We start from the raw sequence: 23,495 nt of genomic DNA, 5'->3' as shown, positions 1-23,495 counted from the left end.
ACTCTTCGGTTTCTTCTAAGGATTGGATTGATGAGGTGGCGAAGGTGGAGGATGGTTGGACTGCAATAAAAAGAAAGAAAACTAGACCCTCTGCTCCTCCTTTAGAAATGAATCTTCAGTCGAAGCAAAGGAGACTCTAAATCAAAGGGTGTATCATGAGCTCCCTTGTGGTGCCTAGTTTTTCAGAGGCAGATCCTTCTGTTTAGATCTTTGCTTCCTAGTTGGTTATTTTGTTTTGGTTAGTGATAAGCTTTTCTGTCACCACAGTTACCCCTTTTTGGGGGTGACCAGCTCCTTTTTGGTTTGTTGTAATTTTGTCTCTGTGCTTATTGAATATCTAAAGCTGTGTACAAGGTTTCAGGCACCCTTCAAAACCTATTTTCCTTAACAAAAAACATTTACCACTATTGTCAAATTTCAACACCTCTACTCATATTTCAACACGAGTTGGCTAGTACAACTTGAGTTGGCTTAGTGGTGGAGAACTTGTACTCTTGAAAAAGAGGTCACAAGTTCAAATCCCACTAGGGGGTAGGGTATGTATAGCTCCTTTGTAGCACAATTAGGTGATTCCCACAAAGACAAGGTAGTCTCGTATTGTTGTCACCATATGCAAGCCCAAAAACACATGGTATCGTGGACTATAAAAGGAACTTTCCATTTCCTTCTAGTACAACTATTTATTTGCAAGTGTCTTAATCTCTTTAAATTTGGATACAAATTCATATTTTAAAATATAATATAATCTAAGATGCATCTACAGTAATCATTCGTGAATGTAATATCGTATAAGATTTACACAATGGTTTAACACCCACTGGACCAAATTGAAATGAATTAATAATCTTTATTGATATGTTACTTCCAATAGAAAAGGGAAATCTTGTGACACCTAAAATTTCCAAGCCTTTAATATACTTTGCATCTTTAACAAATAATAAACAACTAGCTACCCATTCACAAGAAAGAGAAATAACGAAAAATAATTGTTTAATTCCATTCTCATGTTAAGGTGTTAACTAGCAATTGAAAATTAACTACTCTTTGATGACAAGAAAAATTGATCAAATAGATTAGCTAAAATATATTGCACATGATATATTTAAGATAGTACAACTAGAAGACATATAGCTGAAACTGAAATATGATGCAATAAGGAAACAAGAAAATTATATTGAAGCAAGGTCCAGAGCACACCATGTCAAGTGAAGTAGAATTTGATATGTTTTGTACAACACTGGCATTTGGTGGAGAGGAGAAGCATTGACAGAGGCTTAACCTCCCAACCACGAGCATAGTGTAATCCCCACCATTCTCATTTGAGAATAGCCCTACCCTGGCTGCGATAAGGCATGCGTACACCATCTCGTCCTGCCACCTGAGCATCCTAGTGTTAGAGTTGTCAAATACATGGCCAACTAGACTATGGACCCTCCTAACAGACTATCCATCCAACTATGAAATATGATGACCTATAATGATCATAGCAGCAACAGCATTCGCCGCTAAACCCACCCTAGTTAAGGATTTTCGAGGATGCCTAATCACCAACCACTCAACTTGACAAACAAACAATACCCAATTCCCACCTTGAACTGACTCGATTACTAATTTCAATTTGTAATTCATCTTACTTTTGATATATATTTCTATTTTTTGCAGGTTATTCATTATTTCCAATTTACATGGACTACATTGCTCATATATGTCGTTCTTGGCTATCATTGATGATCCCTAGTGTAACTTTCCAAGCTCCAGCTTTCATTATGTTTGTTAAATGATATCAAGTATCACCCTTTGCCTTCAAAAAGATTTCTAAATGTGAGAAAGAAAAAGTGTTATGGTTTATATGTAGCTAGACGCCTTTCAGTGATGGATAGGCTTCCACAATCTCAGAGACATATGAAGTCAATGTCTTTGTATTTGGAAGCACACGACATATACACAAGATTCTTCTCGTTAAAATAAATAAGCATTTAGAAATGAAATATCATAAAAATAGAGATCAAATATAAGCCTACAGGTCCTTGCGTGACTTATATAACAATCCTACTCTAGTTCGAATTGGCTTGCATGTATTATTACATAATTCGACTGTGTCATCTTGAGGAATTTATGCACAACAATCTAATATTTGATTAGCATGAATTAACATGGAAGATTTAGAAGAAAATGGCCATATAAGCACTGTGATGTATACGTATCACTTGCTTTCTTTTATTGTCCAAACTACGAAATCTAATGAGACTTAGTCGGATGGCATTGTTCATTATAAGCTAGCAGAGCGAATTACTGTGTACATTAAAAATGAACTTTACCGATTGGCAATAATAAAAGGGCACACTAAGAGCAAGCCTCTCAATAACTATGCTTGCAAAATATATAGAAAAAGGTTCAACCATCTCATGAATGAATGAGCTCAAGCAGGAGTTACGTGCATGAAGAATGTGAGGTGGTGAGACATGCATTTACAATCTTGATAAAATATTAAAAATGAAAAGGGCCAAAATATTATAAGGAATCATAAAGAGGTCGAAATATTAAAAGCAAATCATAAAGGGTCGAAAGACACAGAGTTAAATTAAATTAATTAGGAAATTGAAATTATCCCACACTATTATAAGTAATACTCATATTACCTAAGTCTACTTTTGTACATGTTATTTATACATATATATGTACACATACGTTATATCAAAATATATGTATACATACATACATATATAATGTAATACGTACAAATATATCTAAGTACTACGCTTATTATTTATAATATATCATATCCATCCTCAAATGGTGCAAAGCATCCAAATTCCAAATAAAAGTAACCATTTTATTTCATTTAATGTTCATATGAATGTGTGTGCGCCTGTGCCTGTGCCTGTGCCTGTGCCTGTTATAGATTAGATGACCTAGAGAGCACATAGTGGACACTTGGCATTGTCTGATTTGTCCTAGTTTGCTTCTCCTTGACCAAAGTAGTTTAGATGAACACTTAATAACTCAGTGGCAAGTTGGTGCTCATGCTCTATTTCCTCTCTATCAATGCTTTCCCCCCTTCGTCGCGCTCCTACAAGGAGAAATAACATGGTGAAAGCACATTTCCAAATCATTCAAATGTGGTTAAAGTTGTAATAACAAATAACCATATTAACTAACCATTTCCAATTCATATAAAATCATAACGAATAACCAATATTTCTAATTCTCATAAACTCATTATGAAAAACCAATTTAACCAACCATTTCCAATTCATATGAACTCTCAATGACTATATACAACATTTCAATTATAAATGAAATATAGGATGTAACAACCCTATTCTACTTACTAAACAAACAATACTTGTAGGAACTAAAATAATTAATACAGTAAATGGATAAACTATCTATTATCTTATCTCATTTGTGCTCTCTCTTGCTTGCCCTAATAATGGTTCAATGAGTGTGACCCGAACATTGGCTTCTAAAAAAGGACACAATCAAAATCCAAAAGCATCAAGAATACTATCTACCCTCTTTTTCTCTGTCAAATTTAAAGATTTTCTCCCCACTGTTGCCTTAACATGCATTCCACAACATACTCATGTTTTCAAAATATCAATTAGATTGGTAGGATTTAAAATTGTGTAAATACCAGACATTAAATTATGTAAATACCAAACATTAAATAGTCTTGCACTATGAGACTCATTGCCACAAAATTCTATTTTACCAGCCTATAACCGAACTTGCCAAATATCACATGCATTCCATAATCATTCAACTTGGATACATTAAATATTTTTTCAATAAACTTGGAATTTGCATAAGACCTCAAGATTTTTCACTCCCAAATCATTAAAACATAATGATACACTTTCCTTACCAACATCCTAACCATATTGTTATCACTGAAACTTTTCCGCCATGAGCTTAATATAATAAAAATCAATTATTGTGACAACTCGTATGATAAGAGGAACTTCAATTAGCCAAGAGTCCGGGCTAGTGACTAACAAAAACAAACAATAAATCATCATCATAATCGTTGAAGAATAGTTTCATTAAGGAAACATAAAACCTCTTGTTTCTACATTCCTCCTCCATGTACTTTTTTTTCACAATTCCAACACTTTGAGCATTGGACCATCCTCTTGACTTAGGATATATATTCTTTCATTCCCATTTAGCCCCACTTTTGTGCTTGGGCCTTCCCTAAAAATGTACCACATTCTTGGAACATTTAGCCTTGGACTTTCTCATCATCGCTTCATTAAAATAACATGACAATTTAATGTCTATTTTTTAGCTCTACAACACTATCATATTTAGCAATAATCAAAATTAACCCAAGATTTAAGCACAAAACAAAGAAACAATACATAAAGACTATCTATTCCAATCACCATTAACATCAATAAATAAGAGTTCTTCACTTATTTGGTCAAGAAAATTCTAGCTTATTTCCATTTACTCATTCAATTTTAGAAGCAATGAAACTTTTTGCACGATTGAAGGAAACAAGATAGTTCAAAGGCTTCAATGCATTTTGATTGCATTTGTCTCTATCCTCCACAAGATTGTTGATTTTTTACTAGGTTTTCCTCTCTTCCGCAAAGGAACCCGACTGTTGTGTTTCCATCCACCAATCTTCATCCCTATGTCATTAAGCGTCCAAAGAAACCAATGTTCGTGCCCTAGGAAACAGATAGGCATTGTGTAGAGAGGCTACCAATTATTTTTTATTAGGTGACAACAGGTTTTGAAGGGGCCTTGAAACTTTGTACAAAACAGGTTTGAGAGGCCCTGCAACCCCACAACTAAAGATATTCAAGAGTACTCACTAGATAAAACAAGACAAAGCAAGACAGGCTGAAACCCGGAATAGAGAGGCTACTAATTGTTTGAATCTATTAGCATAAAGTGATTTCTAGTAAGTCATTGTAATTCATGTTATTTCCTATAGTTTGTCAGGGGGATCTGAACAAATATGTTGAATGTAATTTAGGGCTCCTAGGCAATAAGTACATGTCCCCTGAGGGAATTGTGCATGCATATTTGTTAGGTAGTTGTACCTCATTCTTGTTTTTAAATAAAGATTTGGTAAGAATTTTTAGTAATTCGCAAGGTACAGTTGCACCAAAAGATGTTGCACATAAAACTATGCAGGAGATGGTGTATTGCTCCCTCATTGTCATCCCAGTAATGCAAAAAAACCTTCATTATGTTTTATTCATGATGAATAATGGTAAGCAGTCTTGAAATGACTGCAAGTATTTGATAGAATTAGTTTTTCTTCTCTTGTTTGCTTAGTTGCATGGTAGAAAATGGAAGGCGAATAAGTACCTCACATCACATGCTTGTATTATATTACAAAACCATGTGATCCCTGCTCAACGTCATAAACCAAGATGGATTTTCAAGTTTAAATGAAATGAAAAAGAGCAGCACATAGAAACTGAAGTTCTAGTGTGAATCCAATGGCTTCAGTAATTAATGATGTTTAATAGTAAATGACACAAAACCGGTGACATGGGACAATATCAAACATTATAGAAAACCACCTCATGAAGTTGAAACTTTAGGTATGTGTATGGGTTGAAAGAAAGAAACCTGAAAGTCGGCTTTTACAAAAACCCTATACTCTATGAACAGTCCTATGGGCTCAAATGCAATGTAGACACAACTGTGCCTGTTCAGATAAAACTTTAAAAAGTTTGAGTATCTTGTATTTTCCCAAGTTGCATCCATACTCAAATCTACATTGCATATGCTGAATACAGAAGTGCAGGGGTAACCTTGTGAATCTGGTATTTTGTGGCCAATTTTCACAAAAAACTGGCATGTACTAAGAGAGAGAAGATGGCATTTTTTTAACTGGGCTGTCAATATCAATGATTTTCCCAACATGCAAGTTGGCCATTATCATGAGATGAAAACAAGAATGTAGTATACCACATAATTATTAATGAAATTAATAGATATTCCAAAAGAGGAAATTGATAATTATATAACCAGAACACCACAAGGTGAAAAGGAACATACAAGATATCCATGGCTCCAATCAATTGAATTGTCCTTTTTAACACAAATAGCACTGTATTTCAATCTTCCTTCTCATCTTCTTCTTCAGAATCTGCAAAATTTGCGTACACCAATAAAATGCTTACATACAACCATTTATTCAGTTCATTGTTCATAGAAATTTTAAGTCCCAGAGCAGACGTACCTGATCTCACATCTTCACCAACCTTCCCTTTTGACCTTATCTGTTTGACTAACACTCGATAGATCAAAATCCACCAGTAAATATTTAGAATAAATAAACAGACAAGTAATGTATTGAACACATAGTAATATATAGGCCCATCCCTGTATCTTCTTTTGTCCAAGGTAAGAAGAACTTCATAACTGCCAAATGTCAAAATGAGAGAGATAAGTATGACAGCATCTATATTTTCCATAAATAAATGTTAAAATCCCACATCAAGGATTTGTACATATATCATATGCCCTTTACACATACTACAAAATTGAATGTGGTGAAATATGCCATGAAGAAACAAATACGTGTCTTTATTTGAGTGATAATAGAAATCACAACAAAAGACTTAAATGAGAGACATTCTGGGAAAGAGAATGAGAATATTTAATATAAATTCCCATATGTAAATGCAAATTGATTGCCATTGAAAGCAGAGATTAATATAATCTACACGATGACTTGAAAATGTTGTAGCAAAATCATTTGTCTATTGTCCCGTCCTTCTTTCTTCTGCTCCTGACAAGGAATGCATCATTCACAAATTCCACACACATAACCGTTGCAGATTCATTGGCAACCAATTTTACCATTGAAGTAAAGAGTTTCTCCACCAAATGGTGGAACTTTTTGTCCTCGGTAACTTCATTATTCTACTCTCAACAGGATGTGCTTATAATCAATGTAATAAAACATTCAGCAATATTATCCCTGGTCAATTAGTTGCTATTAGTGTGCAAGTGAAGTAAGCCCTAGTGAAAAATCCAACAATACGAAGTAGGGAAAGCACAAAAAGAAAACAAACATAATAGCAAACAAACTTCATTACCCTCTAAAAAACATGATTTTACATATGGATTCCATGCATTTTTAAATCAGATTAGAGTGTTTTGACATATTTTAAGGGTGGATTTCATGCACTTTGGAAATGAGATTAAAGTGAAACACTTTTTAGCAAGGCTGCACAAAGACGAGGGTACTTGGAAACTAGTACCGGTACCAGCATGGTTATTTTCCAGAATAGGAGATGGGGTACTTGGAGATGTAAATTTTTTTAATATTATAGATAATTTGAAAATAGGTGAATAGTTGTAAACTAAATATGCATATAGACAAAGTGTATAAGGAAACTGAAGGCAATGGTCCAAATCAACAGGTTAAATCTTCCAACATCACAAATCCTTTTTCTATTCAATGTGATTATACATATGAGAATATAAATGTAGATTATATCTATACGAATATGAATATAGACATACAAGGATGAAAATAGAAAATTATGAAACAAAAGATTGCAACTCTCAAGGATCTAATAGAATCCACCCCCATTGAATAATATCATAAAGTCTACATATAGGAATTAAAAGAACAACGAGAAATATAGAAAATATGAATAGCATTTGAGTTTTGCATCAAATTGGAAATTAGCCAAGTGGCAAATATTTGTGGTCTTCTTAGCTTGTGTTGACTCCTGCCCTGCATTGGCTCCTGTTTCCTTTTTGTGGTGTGTTAATTTTCTAGCTTCCTGGTACATTTAATTTTTAATTTTTAGGGATTTTTGTTATATTTGTGTCGGAGTGAGTACCTTTAGTTAGTGTGGGAGACATTGGAAGTCTTTTGAGAGTTTATGAGTGAAGATCTCCTTCAACTGGAGATGTCTCAGGCCAGGCCTCTGATACTAGGACGTGTCTCAGTCTCTGAGACGTGTCCCAGGGGGCTCAAAGATAGGTCCCCGAGCAACCATGCTTTTTAGATGTATTATCAAACAAGGATCCTTTCAATTTCACCTTTCAAAATTTAGAACTTAATAATGGACCCTAAACTTGCATAATACCTTGTTACTTTGTTAGTATACAATGGAAAACAATATTCATATATAATCATGATCTATATATAAGAGAAATTATAGGATGGAAGTGGAAATTCCATTAGCCTATTCCTAACCTTCTGCAAACATTTCAATTAACATGAGTCGATTCTGGTTTTTTTCCTCTTTTTTACATAACTGCAAAACAGGAGCTCTTAATTGGATTCCTAAGTTTTGCACTTCCCATGATATTGTCACTTAATAATTTATCTGTTGAGGTGGCTCCACCCTGCAAAGGATATGTTTGTTGCTTTAATTATCAATCCTCCTCTCTTTTATTTTCAACAAATCTGACTCTACTTATTTGTCCCGTGTGTGTTTTACAGTGCCTTTCTGTTTTCATCACTTTTAGCCTCTACATTGCTTTATTATTATTACCATCTCTTAAGGCACATCTCAAATTGGGCGGAGGTTTATTTATATCTTATATATAAGTTAATGTATTGCAGTCCTAAAAGGGGTCATATTTTGTTCACTCTACATTGTTACACTAGTGTAGATCTACTTGCAGAACAGAACTGTAGTCAGATACAATAATCATTGAATAGAATACAAAAGAATATTGAAAACATAGGTTTTATTGCATGGGTGGTGTCAGTACTATACTTTGTTTAGTGCAAGGATTCATAAAATGGTTCCCTTAACCATATATTGGATTTCCTATTTGTAGAACCATTAACCAGGCATTGGACTTTCTGTTTATAAAACCAACTGGTATCAATGAAGACACAACTGTTCATCCACCTGTTCATAAAAACAACAGAACATTGTTTTGCACTAGCTAGGCAGACAATTACTCAACAATAAATCAAGTGATCAACACTATGCAATTTATTAATGTTAATATAAAATTATGATGATATACATTATATCCCTTCCTTTTCAAAGTCCCTTACAGTACAGCCCAAATTGACAATAATCAATAATGGGATGGTAAAAGGTAGAAAGCTAGCATCTCTACCATGGTTGAAGTAGTCGCAGAGAACTCAGCATGAATAACAATTTCTCATGAGAAGTTAGAGCCAGTGAACTTTTGCAGCTTTTACTTGCAAGTTTTAAAACTCTAGCAAGTCCATGCTAAATTCTTGGCCGTGTCTGTGTAAGGTGTTTCAGTGTCAAAACAGAAGTTTTTTTCTGGTTTTTATGACTTCCTGTCTTCTGCTCAAGCCACAAAACACTCTTCCAAGGTATTGCAAGGTCATTTGCAAGGACTTAAGCCAATTTGAAGCAGATTTGAAGAGGATTTTGAAGCAAAAACTGATTCTTAGGTAAGTTTTCAGATTCTTCTGTTTTTTTCTTTTTTTAATCATTTTATCTCGTTCTATTGCATCTAGGTTTACACAAACTCAATAATAGCATTTTCTAAGTACTCTAAATTGTTTGAGTGTAATGAACAAGATTTAACACCATTTTTTGACAATTTTCTCTGGTTTTTTCACTGTTTTCTTAAGAATCTCAATTTTTCCTAAAAATCTCAAACCCTGACACTTTTTCTGTTGGTTTCTTCAAGTTTCAACTATCTAAAATTATTTAAACTAATTTAGTTTGTTTGCTGTTTTTTAATTAAAATATTTTTGTGATTTCAATTTGTATGTGCAGGTTGATAATTTGATTGATAATGTCATATAGATATTCTTCTACAACTGGATCAGCTTCTGGGTTTGTCAAATGCCTTAGTAGATGCATGCCCATCTAGATATGTAAGCATGCACTCTAAAGGGGTTACAGACAAGGCTTGGAAGTATACCTTTGAATGACCAAGAACATAATACTGCAATTTGCATCAAGTGTGAAAAACTAATTTACAGATGCATACACCACTTGAAATACCACCTTGCAGGTACTACAAAGCATGATGCAAGGGTTTGTGAGAAGACCACGGATGAGATAAAAAGAGAAATTAAAATACCTTCCTGCCCAAGAAGAGGAAAAATTTCAAAGGGGAAAGGGGAAAACTAGCCACAAAAACATACATAGCTTAAATTTGGTTATTGCAACGACTGTAGCAGGAAAGGCAACAAAGCACTTTCTCATCTTGACTTGAATGGGAGGTTAGTTCGGTTGTTTTAGTTTTGTAATGTTTTAACTTTTTAGTTTGAATCTTCATCACTTATCTTGGGTTATGATTTTTAGACTACAGAATAAAATTATGTTCTTTTTTATTTAGAGTAATTACTAATTTTTGTTGAATTTAAGTTATTTTTTTAATTAAAATTTGTACTACATTAATTTTACTTTGTACTTGTAGGTATCTCACAAATACAGTTGCTAGAGCAAAAGTGGTGGAAGAGCAAAGAATTAAATGGAAACAAATTGGCTGCAACACTTTTTCCAATGGGTGGACAAATGGCAAAAACTGCACCATCATTAATTTTTCGGTTTCTTGCAAGAATGGTGTGGTGTTCTTGAACATCATGGATGCCTCCAACAAAGTGAAGACTGTGCTAGAAATAGAGAATACTGGAATACTGAGGGCGGGGGCGAGGGGTAAATCAATGTTCCACAAACTTTTGCCCAACTATGGATATTATTAACAATCTTTAAACTTGCATATATGATCAAACTGAAAAGTAAACATAGTCATAACACAATGCAACTCATAACACCATTATTTGCTAACTAGGGAAAACTCAAGTGGGGATGGTACCCACAAAATGATCCACTAATCAAAAGTATCCTATGAAAGATATTGAACCTGTTAGGAATCTATTACATCTGTCTAGTGTATCTGTCCTTGTCAGAGGACTAGGCCTTCTTAAAAGCCTCAACCTTGTTAGAAGTTGGTATTACAATACAAAGAGCAAGCTGAGCCCATTGCCCAAACATGCATATACAACAATATAATATGTATGCAAAGGTGTGTATACAAAAACCTTTATGACTGTGTTGATATCTGCAATATCTGATATGTCCTTTGAGCTCCACTTCACAAAATGTACATGCATTGTCTTTGCTCTGCTCTAGCATCAAATTTGCATTTTTTTACAATCACATAGTGCACCAAAATAACATTATAATATTAAATTACAATGCCACACTTTATTACATACAAAAAATTCCTCCTTTATACCAAAATCTTTCATCATGTCGGCCATACTGCTTGATACTTTGCTAAATCTTTTGAATTATCTTTTGTCACATGTGAGTTAAGTTTTAACATCTAGGATACCATCCCAACATTGTTAAGTCATTGTTTTGGTAAACCAAAATGCCCCTATTCTGTGTTTTACTCTATTCTATCTTTTTGACCTGTACCTAGTAAAATGCTTATAACTTTGTTCATACATAACCAAAACTTTAGCGTTGTTACCCACGTGCTCTATACTATCTCCATCTAAGAGCGCAAATGCTCAAGTTGTTAGAAATTTATTCAATGCTCCCCTCAGGATTCAAGACAAGGGCTTAACTGCCTCCTGTGTACTATAAGTTGAGTGGTTGTATCGAGCATTGATAGATCGGTCTTTTGGTGTAACAACTACTCCACTCTCACAAGTGGTATCAGAGCTTGGTCACAGGTTCAAATCCTCAGACCCTCGGGTAACACTAAGGGGGAGATTGTTATAAATTCGTTCAACAATCCCCTTGGGATTCGTGACAAGGGCTTAACTGCCTCCTGTGTACTATAAGTTGAGTGGCTGTATCTGGCATTGACAAATCGGTCTTTTGGTGTAACGGCAACTCCACTCTAACACAAGTGCCTCCAGTGAAGCATACCAAAACAATCTTTGTGATTTTTCACCGTTTTCCTTCATGACACTTAAACAATTTTCTGAGTCTTGGTTTACAAAACTTCATAATATATTTTTTCTTCTTTATACAAGGTATATGTCGCCATAAATGACAACCTCAAGTCATCCTCTTAGCCAAATTGCCAACAATATCCCCCTTTGGCATTGATAACAACATGTGGGAAAATTGGCTAAGTTACAGAATTGCAAAACTTCTCAAAATTGTGAAGTAATTCAAATGGCCAACAAAATTTCAAAAATGTGGATCATCATTATTCATTACCATCTTCTACATATATTATGCTTCCTCTTAGACTATGCTTATAACTCCCTTTACATTAATACATTAGAATTTTCCATACAACTACTCTCTCTTCCCCTTTGACATCAATATTAAAGGTGAGTCAAAAAAGATATATAAATGTCAAAATTGTTCTCCTCCCTTGATGTCTTCAAGCTGATTAGCTGGATAGAAGAGTAATGCAATCTGCAAAATACTTCTTTAGGCTGGCGAACTCATTGTCCCATGCATCTTTTACTGCATCAGCTATGCTTATTAAGGCACGTGGTCCATAAGATGCTACCTCTGTTGCTTGAAGGTCTGAAAAAGTAAATTTTGCATATGATTCTTTTTTTTCTAGACAGATATCCAACTGTTTCTTCACAATGTCAATCTTTAGTGTGAGATGTTCCCTCAAAAATGAGAATCTTTTCAGGATTCTCTCTCTTTTCAGCTCACGGGTCCTCAACTCATTGATCTGACTGATTTTCTGTTCTATGTCCAAAATGCTTGCCTTTGGATCCTTCAATTCATTCACAGCTTTCTCCAACTCATTTGTTTTATCTTCAATCCTCTTGGAGATCTCTTTTATGTGCAAGAGCACACTATGCATATAGGTCCTTTCCTTCTGATGGTGCACTTCTTAATTCTTTGATATGTATGTCTAATGCAGTAAGATCATTTCTGATATTACCACATACTATGATAAACAATTTGCATCATGCTCAGTCTTTGCTTTTAAATTTGCATCATGCTCTTCAAGTGTAGCAAAATGACTGTCAAATGCCTCTATAACCTTCTCAGTTCTCTTCTCAATGTTCTGGTCATTTATCTGTACTGGTGAAGGTAAAGTGCTTTGCAATTTCTCAATAGAAAGCTCTAATAACTTTTGTGCATTCTTACTCAGCTTTCCTAATTCTTCAGCGAACTTTCCAATTGAGAATGTTGTCAACTAAATATACTTTTGTATGTCTGTACTCCCTTCAAACATTTTTGTTACGTCCTGTGGCAAGCCTGACAAAAGTGCTTCAAAGGGTGATTTTGGAGTGCTTATAAGTGTAGTTTCTGCTGCCTTAGAAGGGATGTACAATATTGCTATTTTCTTTTCCTTGTTGGTTCCATCCTCTTGCTGAGGTTTCTGTTCCACTAGTGTCTATGATGGTTGTGTATCGATCTGATCTTGCTTTTCTTGCTCCTCTTCTCTCTATTCTTCTTCCTTCTTTCCTGTGGTGTGGAACTGGTCTTCGCGCTCTCAATAGCTGGTGCCACTGTTGTCAAACTTGATTGTGGCCAAGTCAGGAATAGTCCTTGAATTGGCTGATTACTGTGCTGAATGTTTTTCTCAAGTGCAATGTTCTTTTCCTTACCATCTTTCTCATCCTAATCATCAGTGCTGAAGTAATCTATATTGTTATCAGTAACCAAATTGCCAGCATTGAAATCTTGCTAATTTACAAAAGGATTCTCTGATGTGCTAGCAAAAGGAACCTCACTGGTATCAATTCTGATTGTTGCTCCCCGTCATCTTGTTGATTTTGCGCATCATTGGTGTCCATATCTGTGCTAAAAAGGGTGTTATCCTTTCTTTTCCTCTCAGTAACATCTTGTGGTTGATCTATTAGCATGAATGCTGATGGTATTCCTTTGGGGGAGTGTCCAAAGCATTGGAGAGTTTATTAGCATAATTGACATGTTGCATTCATGACTGTCTTGGTCATTGATGTCAACATAATATTGTTTCTGTAAAGACTGGAAGTGTAGCAAACAGAGAACGAGGTCGTAGGGACTGTGTATTGATGATGAGGTCAAGCACAGTTGAGGATATGTTCTACATTGTATCCTGATGAAGTGGACAAGTGCACATACAAAGAGTCGAAGACATGTGAGAGTTATTCAAAATTTACAGAGGTCAATGTGTAGACCAAGTACCTAATAAGTGGTTTCTGATGTTTGGATTGTATCTCTTGACAGAGATAGAATTGAGATGAGCGAAGTTAGACAGTGGGTGCGCAAGGTTCAAGGTCGCACATATGAGAAGTTGTATTTACTATGAGCCAACAGTGTTTTGTAATTGCGAAAAGATGTAAAGAATTGTAATATCTTAATGAGGTCCTATTATAATTAATTAGGAAAGCCTCAAGGCCAACCCAGTGAATTATTTTGAGGATATGGTATAAAGGAAAGTTATTTTCCTTGTGATGAAGTGTGAATTCTATTGCATGTGAGCAAGTGATATGCGAAGTTGGTAAATGCGCGTAACCAATCCAAGGGATTATTGGATGCAAAGTTGACGATCTGGTATTGAGATCAGAAGAGGTTTCGTCCGGTCAAGAGGACAAAGGAGTTCGAGTTATTTCATTTTTGTTATTCTACAAGGAATAATGCAGAGATCAATTGGACAATGTGTTAGGGGGTCTTGCCCTGAAGCTGTTTGGATAGTGGGTCCTTTTGCCTTCTACAACTCCTAACAAGGTTGGAACCTCCTAACAGGGACTAATATGTAGTGAATGTATTTCATTGGCTCCTAACAAAGTCCATCCTCTTACAAGGGACTTTTATATTAGATCATTTTGCGAGTACCATCCCCACCAGAGTTTTCCCTCTAATCAAGGGTTTCCCTAATTAACATATCTAGTGTTATTGTGTATGTGTATCTTCTTATAGTTGCTCGTTATATTGTTTATATGATTAAGGATTAATAAGGTTGATTAATATTTTAATAGTTGGATAACTGATTCACACACACCCCCCCCCTCTCCTTTTATCTTGGTGGACTTTACTTTCTAACAAGATCCACAACTATAGCAAGCTCTTCTTCTGTTTCTTTTGTCACCTCCTCATATAGGCCTCTCATAATTTGTATAGCTCTTGTCTTTTTTCTCAATGAAGGCTCCAATATTTTCTTAATAACTTCAAGTTGATTTTCATTTTCTCTAATACAAAGTTTTTGTACAGCATTCTCTCTTATCTTCTTTTCCTCTTCATTTGCTTTCTTCTTCTTTAATTTCAATCTCTCATAAAGTTCATTTGGTACGTTTCCATGTAAGTGTAAGAATAGTTGTTTAAAATCTACCATGTATCTAATTATTGCATTTTCCAATTGTCTTTTCCGTAAAGGATCATAAAAATCATAATATTTGTTTAATTGTGTCAAGTTACCATCCTTTATGATCATCTGGTTCATTCTGCCTATCTTTGGCTTCCAACTTTTCTTTTTCTTTTCACCTCCCTGTTCTTGTTGAGGTTTATCTTGACGTTCAATCAAGGGTGTTGAAATATGTCCTCTCATTTTCTTTGTTGGTGTCTCTTCCTTTTCCTGTGATTTATCCTTCTTTCCAACATAAGTGGCTATTGCTCTTGGTTTCTTTCTAGGACCTAATCCAGTAGCCATTTCTTTGGTCCTTTTTGACCTGTTAGGAGTTAGCTCCTCTTTTTCTTGCTTGACTGTAACCTCAAGTGTGAGTACTGTTGCAGGCAAAGTCCTTGAAGACTTCCTTGTAGAAGGTACAGGCTGATCAATGATTCTAACTTCTTCCTCTGTTGGCTGATCTGCCAACGATGTTGTAGGTGTAGATGTTGCTGGTGGACTAACTGCAGGTGCAAGGGTTGGACCAATTGAATGTTTGACTATCCGCTTGCTCTCATTTCTAATGACGTTTGCTTGGCTTCAACAAATTCTTGCTCAGTCATTTGAGTATCCTTAAGCATCTTCTTTACTACATTTTCCACTTCCTTCTTAGCTGCTTTAGATATATGTAGTTGTTGTGCTTCTACCAATCTTTCCTCAACTATACCCCATCTATCACCGTTATCATCCATATCACTTTCTGAAATTTCTTTTGCATATCCATCTATCATATTCTATAACTTCATAACTCAAAGGTTCTACAAACATAACTCTTGGTTAATCAGCTTCATGCATGTTCTGTCAGTTTCAATCACGAAACAGATATCATCCTTGTATTTGTCCACAACTGATTTAGGAATCATCATTCTCCTTTTCATATCTGTCTAAAATGACTTTATCACACCTGGTATACTACTGGTCGTGTAATCCACAGAAGTTTTCCTGCAGTAATGGTTCACCAACTCCATTGTACACTTATCAAATGAAGGCATGCAGGGAAATTTCTTGATATTGTGAAATTAGGGATTGATGAAAATCAGTTTGAATTCGCATCCTAATTGCTCTGAATCACTCTCACAAGTTTTCATTAGCTCCAAATGATCAAATTGTGATCAATTAATCTGATTTTAACCCTTAAAGCTACCTCAATTCCCATCTGCATTAATTGTTCATGTATGCATAACTCAAAAAGTTGATAATGTATCCAGTAGACTAAATTTATTTCCATTTCCCGTGATTATATATAGTCATTTTTTCTTATGCACTCTTAAGCATAGCTTTCTAGTATCATTTCCACGCTCTTCCAAATTGCTTACCATTCAAGGGTCTGATGAATTTTCAAGTGCATTATCCCATGTTTCTCTAATTAATTGATTTCTCAAATTGACAAAGGGTTCTCAGCTACAACTACTGATTTCAATTTGTTCTCTGATGTGTCTTTAGTCTTCTCTACCCATTCCTTATTGCTTGCAAAGTGTTCCTTCTTTAGCAAATGTTTTACCAAGACTTTCAACTTGTTTTCCTCCAATATTCTCATTCCTTCTTACACTGTTGTTCGCATTCCTTCTAAAGTTCATATTTTGTGATCTCATATTAGGTGTTCTCATGTTGTTCATTTTACAGAGCCTTGGTGTATGTCCCAAATTGTTGCAAATCTGACATACTATAAAATTGTTTTCATATCTAGATTGAAATTAATTAGTCTGTAATCTGCAATCCCTAGCAATATGTCCAAAGTTATTGCACTTATAACACATAATTCCATTCTTTATGACATTTGTTGTTCCCAAAGGTCTACTAGTTACAGGCTTAGTACTTCCATACATTTTATCATTATTATTATATCTAGGTTTCCTACATTCATTAGATTTATGTCCATAAGCAAAGCAACTATAATAATAACCAAAAAAGGGTTTAGTATACTTACCTATGTTATCTTTCTTCATGTGTCTAGGCTGATTACATGCAAAGCATCTTCCATTAAATTGTTTATTTACTTCTTCAGGCTAAAGGTAATTTTTTATACAGATCTTCTTGCTGATTAGATTGTTTATTCACTAGATCTTGTTCCTCAGTAACTTTAGATCCTTTAGATGATTCTCCTTTAGCATATCCAATCCCTGTTTTGTCTCCAACAGGTCTTTGTGCCATAATCTTTTCATCAAGCTTTTCAGTGCTTGAATATAACTTCTCAAGGTGTTGCTTTGTTTGTGTAAGTTCTCCTTTAACTATAGTGTTGTACTTCTCAAGTTCTATATACTATAACTTTGTAGTCTCAAGTTCATGTCACCTTGGTAAGTTTGGATTTCAGATCTGCATTCTCCGATCTCAAATTTGATTGACGTTTCTTTTCATCTTCCATCATGCCCATCTTCAAGTTTGTAATCTCAAGCTCATGGTTCAGAATTTCATTCTCCTTCTTAAGCCTTGAAACTGCTTCATTATCCTTGATCTGATTCTGTAACTCTTTCTTCTTGGATTTAGATGATTCAATCTTCCTCTTTCAATTTCTGAACGAAGTCATGTGCATCTCTAAGTTTGATCTTCAGTTTATTTCTATCATTTATAACTGTATCAAGTTCCCCAAGAGCTTCCTCAAGATTCTTTTGTAATTGATCCATATCCAAAGAAATCTTACTCAAGCTGCTAGGCCTCCTCTAAGTAACTATGCTCTGATACCAATTGTTAGAAACATGGAAAACTAAGAGGGGGTGGGGGAGTGAATTAGTGTTCCACAAACCTTTGCTCAACCATGGATATTATTAACAATCTTTAAACTTGCATATATGATCAAACTGAAAAGTAAACATAACCATAACACAATGCAACTCATAACACCATTATTTGTTAACAAGGGAAACCCTGGCCAAGGGAAAACCCCGGTGGGGATAGTACCCACAAAATGATCCACAAATCAAAAGTATCTTGTGAAAGATATTGACCCTGTTAGGAGTCTATTATATCAGTATAGTGTATCTGTCCTTGTTAAACGACTAGGCCTTGTTAAAAGCCTTAGCCCTATTAGGAGTTGGTATTACAATACAAAGAGTAAGCTAAGCCCACTGCCCAAACATGCATATACAACAATATATTTTGTATGCAAAGGTGTGTATACAAAAACCTTTATGATTGTGTTAATATCTGCAATATCTAATTTGTCCTTTGAGTTCCGCTTCACAAAATGTACATGCATTGTCTTTGCTCTGCTCTACTATCAAATTCACATTCTTTTACAATCACATACTGCACCAAAATAACATTAGAACATTACATTACAATGCAACACTTTACTACATACACAAAGTTTTTCCTTTATACCAAAATCTTTCATCCTGTCGGCCTTGTTGCTTGATACTTTGCTAAAAAAATTGAATTATCTTTTGTCATGTGTGGGTTAACATCTAGGATGTTGTCCCAACATTGTTAAGTCAATGTTTTGGTAAACCAAAACAATCCCTTAAACAAAATGCCTCTATTCTACCTTTTACTTTGTTCTATCTATCTGACCTATACCTGGTAAAATGTTTATAACTTTGTTGATACATATCCAAAACTTAAGCGTTGTTACCCACATGCTCTATACTATCCATACTATCTCCATCTAAGAGTGCACATGCTCAAGTCACTCCAGTGAAGCCCCAAAACAACCTTTGCGACTATTCACAGTTTTCCTTCATGACACTTGACAATTTTTTGAGTCTTGGTTTACAAAACTTCATAATATGTTTTGCCTTCTTTATACAAGGTATATGTTGCCATAAATGACAACCCTAAGTCATCCTCTTAACCAAATTGCCAACAAACTATTGACTTAATGTAGAGCAAGTTTTCATAGAGGTGGGAATTGATAATGTGGTGCAAATAATAACCAATAATGCAATGGCATATGTGGTAGCTAGTAGAATCCTTCAAGACAAACATAGTGCACTGGACAACTTGTGCAACACATGTCCTTGACCTTCTTTTGGAGGATGTAGGAAAACTAGATAGGGTGACACCGACTCTAGAGGATGCAGGGAAGATCACAAAATGCATCTACAGTCATCCTTGGGTTCTTCACTTGAAGAAAGAATAGACCCAAGGGAAGGAGTTGGTACGGGTAGGTGTCACAAGGTTTGCAACAATTTTCTTAATGTTGCAAAGTTTCCTAGTTTTTGACAAATTTAAAGCAAATGTTTGTGAATCAAGCATGGCTAGACTCAAGTTATTCAAAGAGGTTTGATGAAAAGAGTGTTGTACAATGTATACATTATCTTCAACAACCAATTTGCAAAAAGAGCTACACAAATTGTGAAGGTAACTAGAAAAGTTAATTATTTAATTTTTTTGTATTCAAGTCTTTCATTATTAATTAATAACTATAATGATTAATCTTTTTGTATTTTTCAATCGTAAGTGTTGGAGCCCTTACTTAAAGCTCTCCACTTAGCAGATGAGGATCAAACCCCAGTGGGGTATCTTCATGAAGTCATGGATAGAGCCAAGGAGTCTATCAAAAATTACAAGAGTAATAGCCTCAAATGTGACCCCAAATGGAAAATTGTTGATAGGAGGTGAAATAATCAGCTCCACCAACCCATTCATGCAAGAGGATACTTTCTCAACCCTTGTTTTCACTTATCTCCATCCTACTCAAATCCAACGAAGAGGTCATGGAGGGCCTCACTACATACATTCAGAGAATGATACCCAAAGTTGAGGTGAGCAGCCTCATTGTGTTCAAATTGGGGCATTTACCAGAATGCAAAGGGCAAGCTATTCTCTTCAAACTTGGCCAAGAGAGGAAGAACCACTCAAACTGCAAGTATAATATTTGGAATTTTGGAGTCTTTCACATGCATGATAAGTGAAAAAAAAATATATATATATATATATATATATATGTTTTCACCTTGCTTTCTAACTCTTTGATATTTTATTTTGCAGATGCTTGGTGATGAAATTGGGGTGGAAATACCCCAAATTTGCCAAAAAAATTGCCCTCTAGGTCTTAGGTCAGCCTTGTAGTTCATCCATTTGAAATAAATTTGAATTTGTTTGAGGTTATTGACACAAAGAGGAACAAGCTGGCTCAAAAACACCTCAAGGACTTTGTCATTGCGCAATATAATCTTTGGTTGCGCACAAGGAAGTTAGAGGAAACATCAACTGGTCCACTTAATTTAGATGATATAGATACTTACAGTGATTGGATGTCACAACAGCAGCCTCCATTGTTTACAAAAAATGAGATCTATGATTTGGAGAGGTAGGCTATGGACAAGGGGGGTGGATTAGGGCTAGATGACATCGAGGATGAGGAGGTTGAGGATGATGAGGAGTCATTTCCATTACCAACACCATCTACATCCAGGATGGAGGTTGAATCACAGACAGTTGTATTGAGCAAGGAAGCACAGCCATAGCAGCCTCCTAGAACTAGACCCCCTACCCCTCCCGTAATTTTTAGGAAAGCTGCTGGGGAGGGGAAGACGAAAATGTAACTGTTTTGATGTTGCATCTACTTCAGTTTTACAGAGACAATTTGCAATTTTAATTTTGTTTCAAACTATCAAGCTACTAGCCATCAGCATTCCAAACGGGGATGTCATTTTGTACCCAATAGCTCTTCCTTTTGTTTACTCATTTACAGAGTCATTAGATGTATCTCCTCGTTAAAATTTGCAAAACAAAAATGCATTTCTAATTAAAATTAAACAATTTTTTAAGTTGTCAAATTTTTGCCATGTTTCTTTTTGGGCCTTGGCAAGAAGCTGCCAGGTCTGAGTATTTCAATTATATTCCTTACAAAACTGTTGTTAATAACTTCCATATACTTGTCCTTGTGGAAGAAAATCTGCAATTCTGACAACATTCCTTCCTGAACTGTTTTTCTTCTTTTAAATTGTCCCTGGGTGAATTTCTTCATAGAAATACAATAATTGTTAAAAGCCAAGTCATTGATCTACCTCTACCTCAAGTTGCAATGACAGACAAATTCTACAAGTTGATTTGGACGATGAATTGGTTGTATCTGTTTTCTTTAACATATATGTGTGGGTGTTGGCGTGTGTGTGTGTGTGTGTGTTCAAGAAACTAAGATACTAATTTAAGAAATGTTAAATATACCATTGGTAGTCATATGGCACAGGGATCTATATTCTATCTACAAAAGCTTCCATGTCAATATGCAAGGTGACAAAATAGAAAATCAACCAGGCATTTCTGGTAATGAATAAAAAGTTGTTGAGGATCACATGGAGCTGATTGTGAATGTTTAATACTTTATCTAGCCTTTATTGACAGCAATATTGCTTTTATAAGTTATTATAGGCTTGAGTTTTTAGTTTATATTTGTGGTGGGATTTAAATTGTGAATAAAATTAATGGTGCAAAATTGTGATAATTTCTTTTTAATGTTTCTACTATATGCTTATAATATATATGATGACATACACTTATTTTATAGTGTCCATGCTTGGACCGATAGCTTTCAGGTATGGCACAGTCAAATACGTACATTTTGATTTCTATCTAATAATATGAGGTTCTTTTAAGCAAAAATTAAATAAAATTTAAATCTTATTTTCAGAGACATTCACAATTATATATTTTCCAATGTGTCATTTCTTAGGTTTTTTGAGCTATCATTTTCCATAACACCATATGTGAGAGATTACAGAGTAACAAATTGGAAAAATGAAAGCTTACCTTGTACTCCAAATGATCCAAATAGGAAAATAAATGAGGCGTAAGGCAATCCATGAAATAACAAAAATGACGAAAGTGATGCTTGGGAGCAAATCATAGCCAATATATTTGAGCATCTTGCTGAACTCCAAGATCACATCGCTAGCATCATGTATAGCAAGAACCACAGAACCAACTCGTGCAAACCTGTGTTATGATAAACATGTATTATTTTATATGAAGTTGAACAACTATAGAAAAACTTAAATTATCTGCAATCAATATAAATACAAGAAGTTCTAACCAACACGATGTGAGCATTCCATACTAAATTACCAAGCTGAAGTCATTGTGTCATATCCTCCTACCAAGTGAAGTCCATATAAATCACAACCTTGAAATGACCCTAAAATTAGTTAACAAGGATACATGTGTGTGCATGCATATGAGTATCTATGTGTTATTATGTATATACAAAACATGCACGTATGCACATACATGAATACATATTCACCTATATATACATAGCTTGCATTGCCTCAAAGCCACCAGAGGATTTTGTTTGAGTCCTCTGAAGTTTGAAGATTACAAGATTGAATCTTCAACAGAGATCAATTTCCAATGCTTCATAACTCAAAACAAATTGCACCATTACACCTAAAGGCATCAAAACTAATGGATCAATTGTAAATTTGACAAATAAAAAACCAAAGATATAGGGTCACACATGATTTAGAATCTCATTATTTTTCTGATGTAAGTGGAACTATGACTTTCAATGGGAGATGGTTGCAAAACTGCCAATTTAAACAAAAGAGGGTTTCAGGACTGCTAATTACACTTTCAAAACCACCACTACTGACAACTTCTACCCTTTTGAAAACCATAACATTTGCATACAAACCCAAATGAGGTGACTTTTTTTGTAAATGCATTGTATAGAAATGTGAATATATAAACATATTCAATTTTTTTGGCCATTTAACCATATTTTTTGGCCCTTCAAAATATTACAAATCAATGCATGGCATAGGGAATTGAATTTCTTTATATGTGGTGCTATAGATTAGCTTCATAGTTTGTGGACTAAGCAAAAAAACTGTGCAGCTTATGTTGAAATAATGAGTGACACCCAAACAATGGATTGAGCAGTCACCAAGTGGACAGATAGCTCAACTAGAGCACACAGGAACAGATGGGTGGTCCCAGCTGGTCCATGAAAATGTTTATCATGATATCAAACCCAGGCCAGCCTGGATGCCAATGCACCCACAGTGTGGTTCATGGGAGGGCGGAAAAATGAGCTTCGCCCAAACTATGGATGGTACAATCACAAGTGGGTCAGTAGCTCAGTCATAGAGCCCAGCAGCAAATGTGTAGTTCTAGGTTCGAATCCTAGTTGGTACATGAAAAAGTTCAATAACTTTTTAATCTACATGAAGATAATTTTAGAACCTTATCTAAGAAGAGATAGATTGATCCCTAAACATAATCAAGTGTAATTAATGGTTCTTCACAATGCTCAATGCGCATGGAATAGTATACCTTGTAGCTGTTGCATTTGTGATGTGCTTACAATA

At 35.0% G+C, this 23,495-nt stretch overlaps 1 protein-coding gene across 4 annotated transcripts in view; it reads right to left on the bottom strand.

Annotated features, from left to right (window-relative positions):
• Positions 1–2,932: 2,932 nt before the first annotated feature.
• The window catches only part of LOC149551570 (ceramide synthase 1 LOH3-like), a 50,075-nt gene continuing 29,512 nt past the window's right edge, over positions 2,933–23,495 (bottom strand). Inside the window, exons 4-7 of one of the 4 annotated variants that reach the window (XM_089787072.1) lie at positions 21,937–22,122; positions 6,212–6,393; positions 6,028–6,118; positions 2,933–3,070 (exon numbers count right to left, since the gene is read on the bottom strand). In XM_089787072.1, coding sequence (XP_089643198.1) covers positions 6,087–6,118; positions 6,212–6,393; positions 21,937–22,122 — 400 coding nt within the window. In that variant the 3' untranslated portion in view covers positions 2,933–3,070; positions 6,028–6,086. Of the gene's footprint in view, positions 3,071–3,731; positions 4,251–6,027; positions 6,119–6,211; positions 6,394–21,936; positions 22,123–23,495 lie in introns of those variants that run through there. The other 3 variants (XM_089787073.1, XM_089787071.1, XM_089787074.1) reach the window with 3 other exon arrangements.

The sequence above is a fragment of the Cupressus sempervirens genome, chromosome 6 (genome assembly GCF_028749045.1).
Source record: "Cupressus sempervirens isolate cs-2001-9-10 chromosome 6, ASM2874904v1, whole genome shotgun sequence".
Lineage (NCBI taxonomy): Eukaryota > Viridiplantae > Streptophyta > Pinopsida > Cupressales > Cupressaceae > Cupressus > Cupressus sempervirens.
This window is presented reverse-complemented; position numbering and strand designations above follow the sequence as displayed.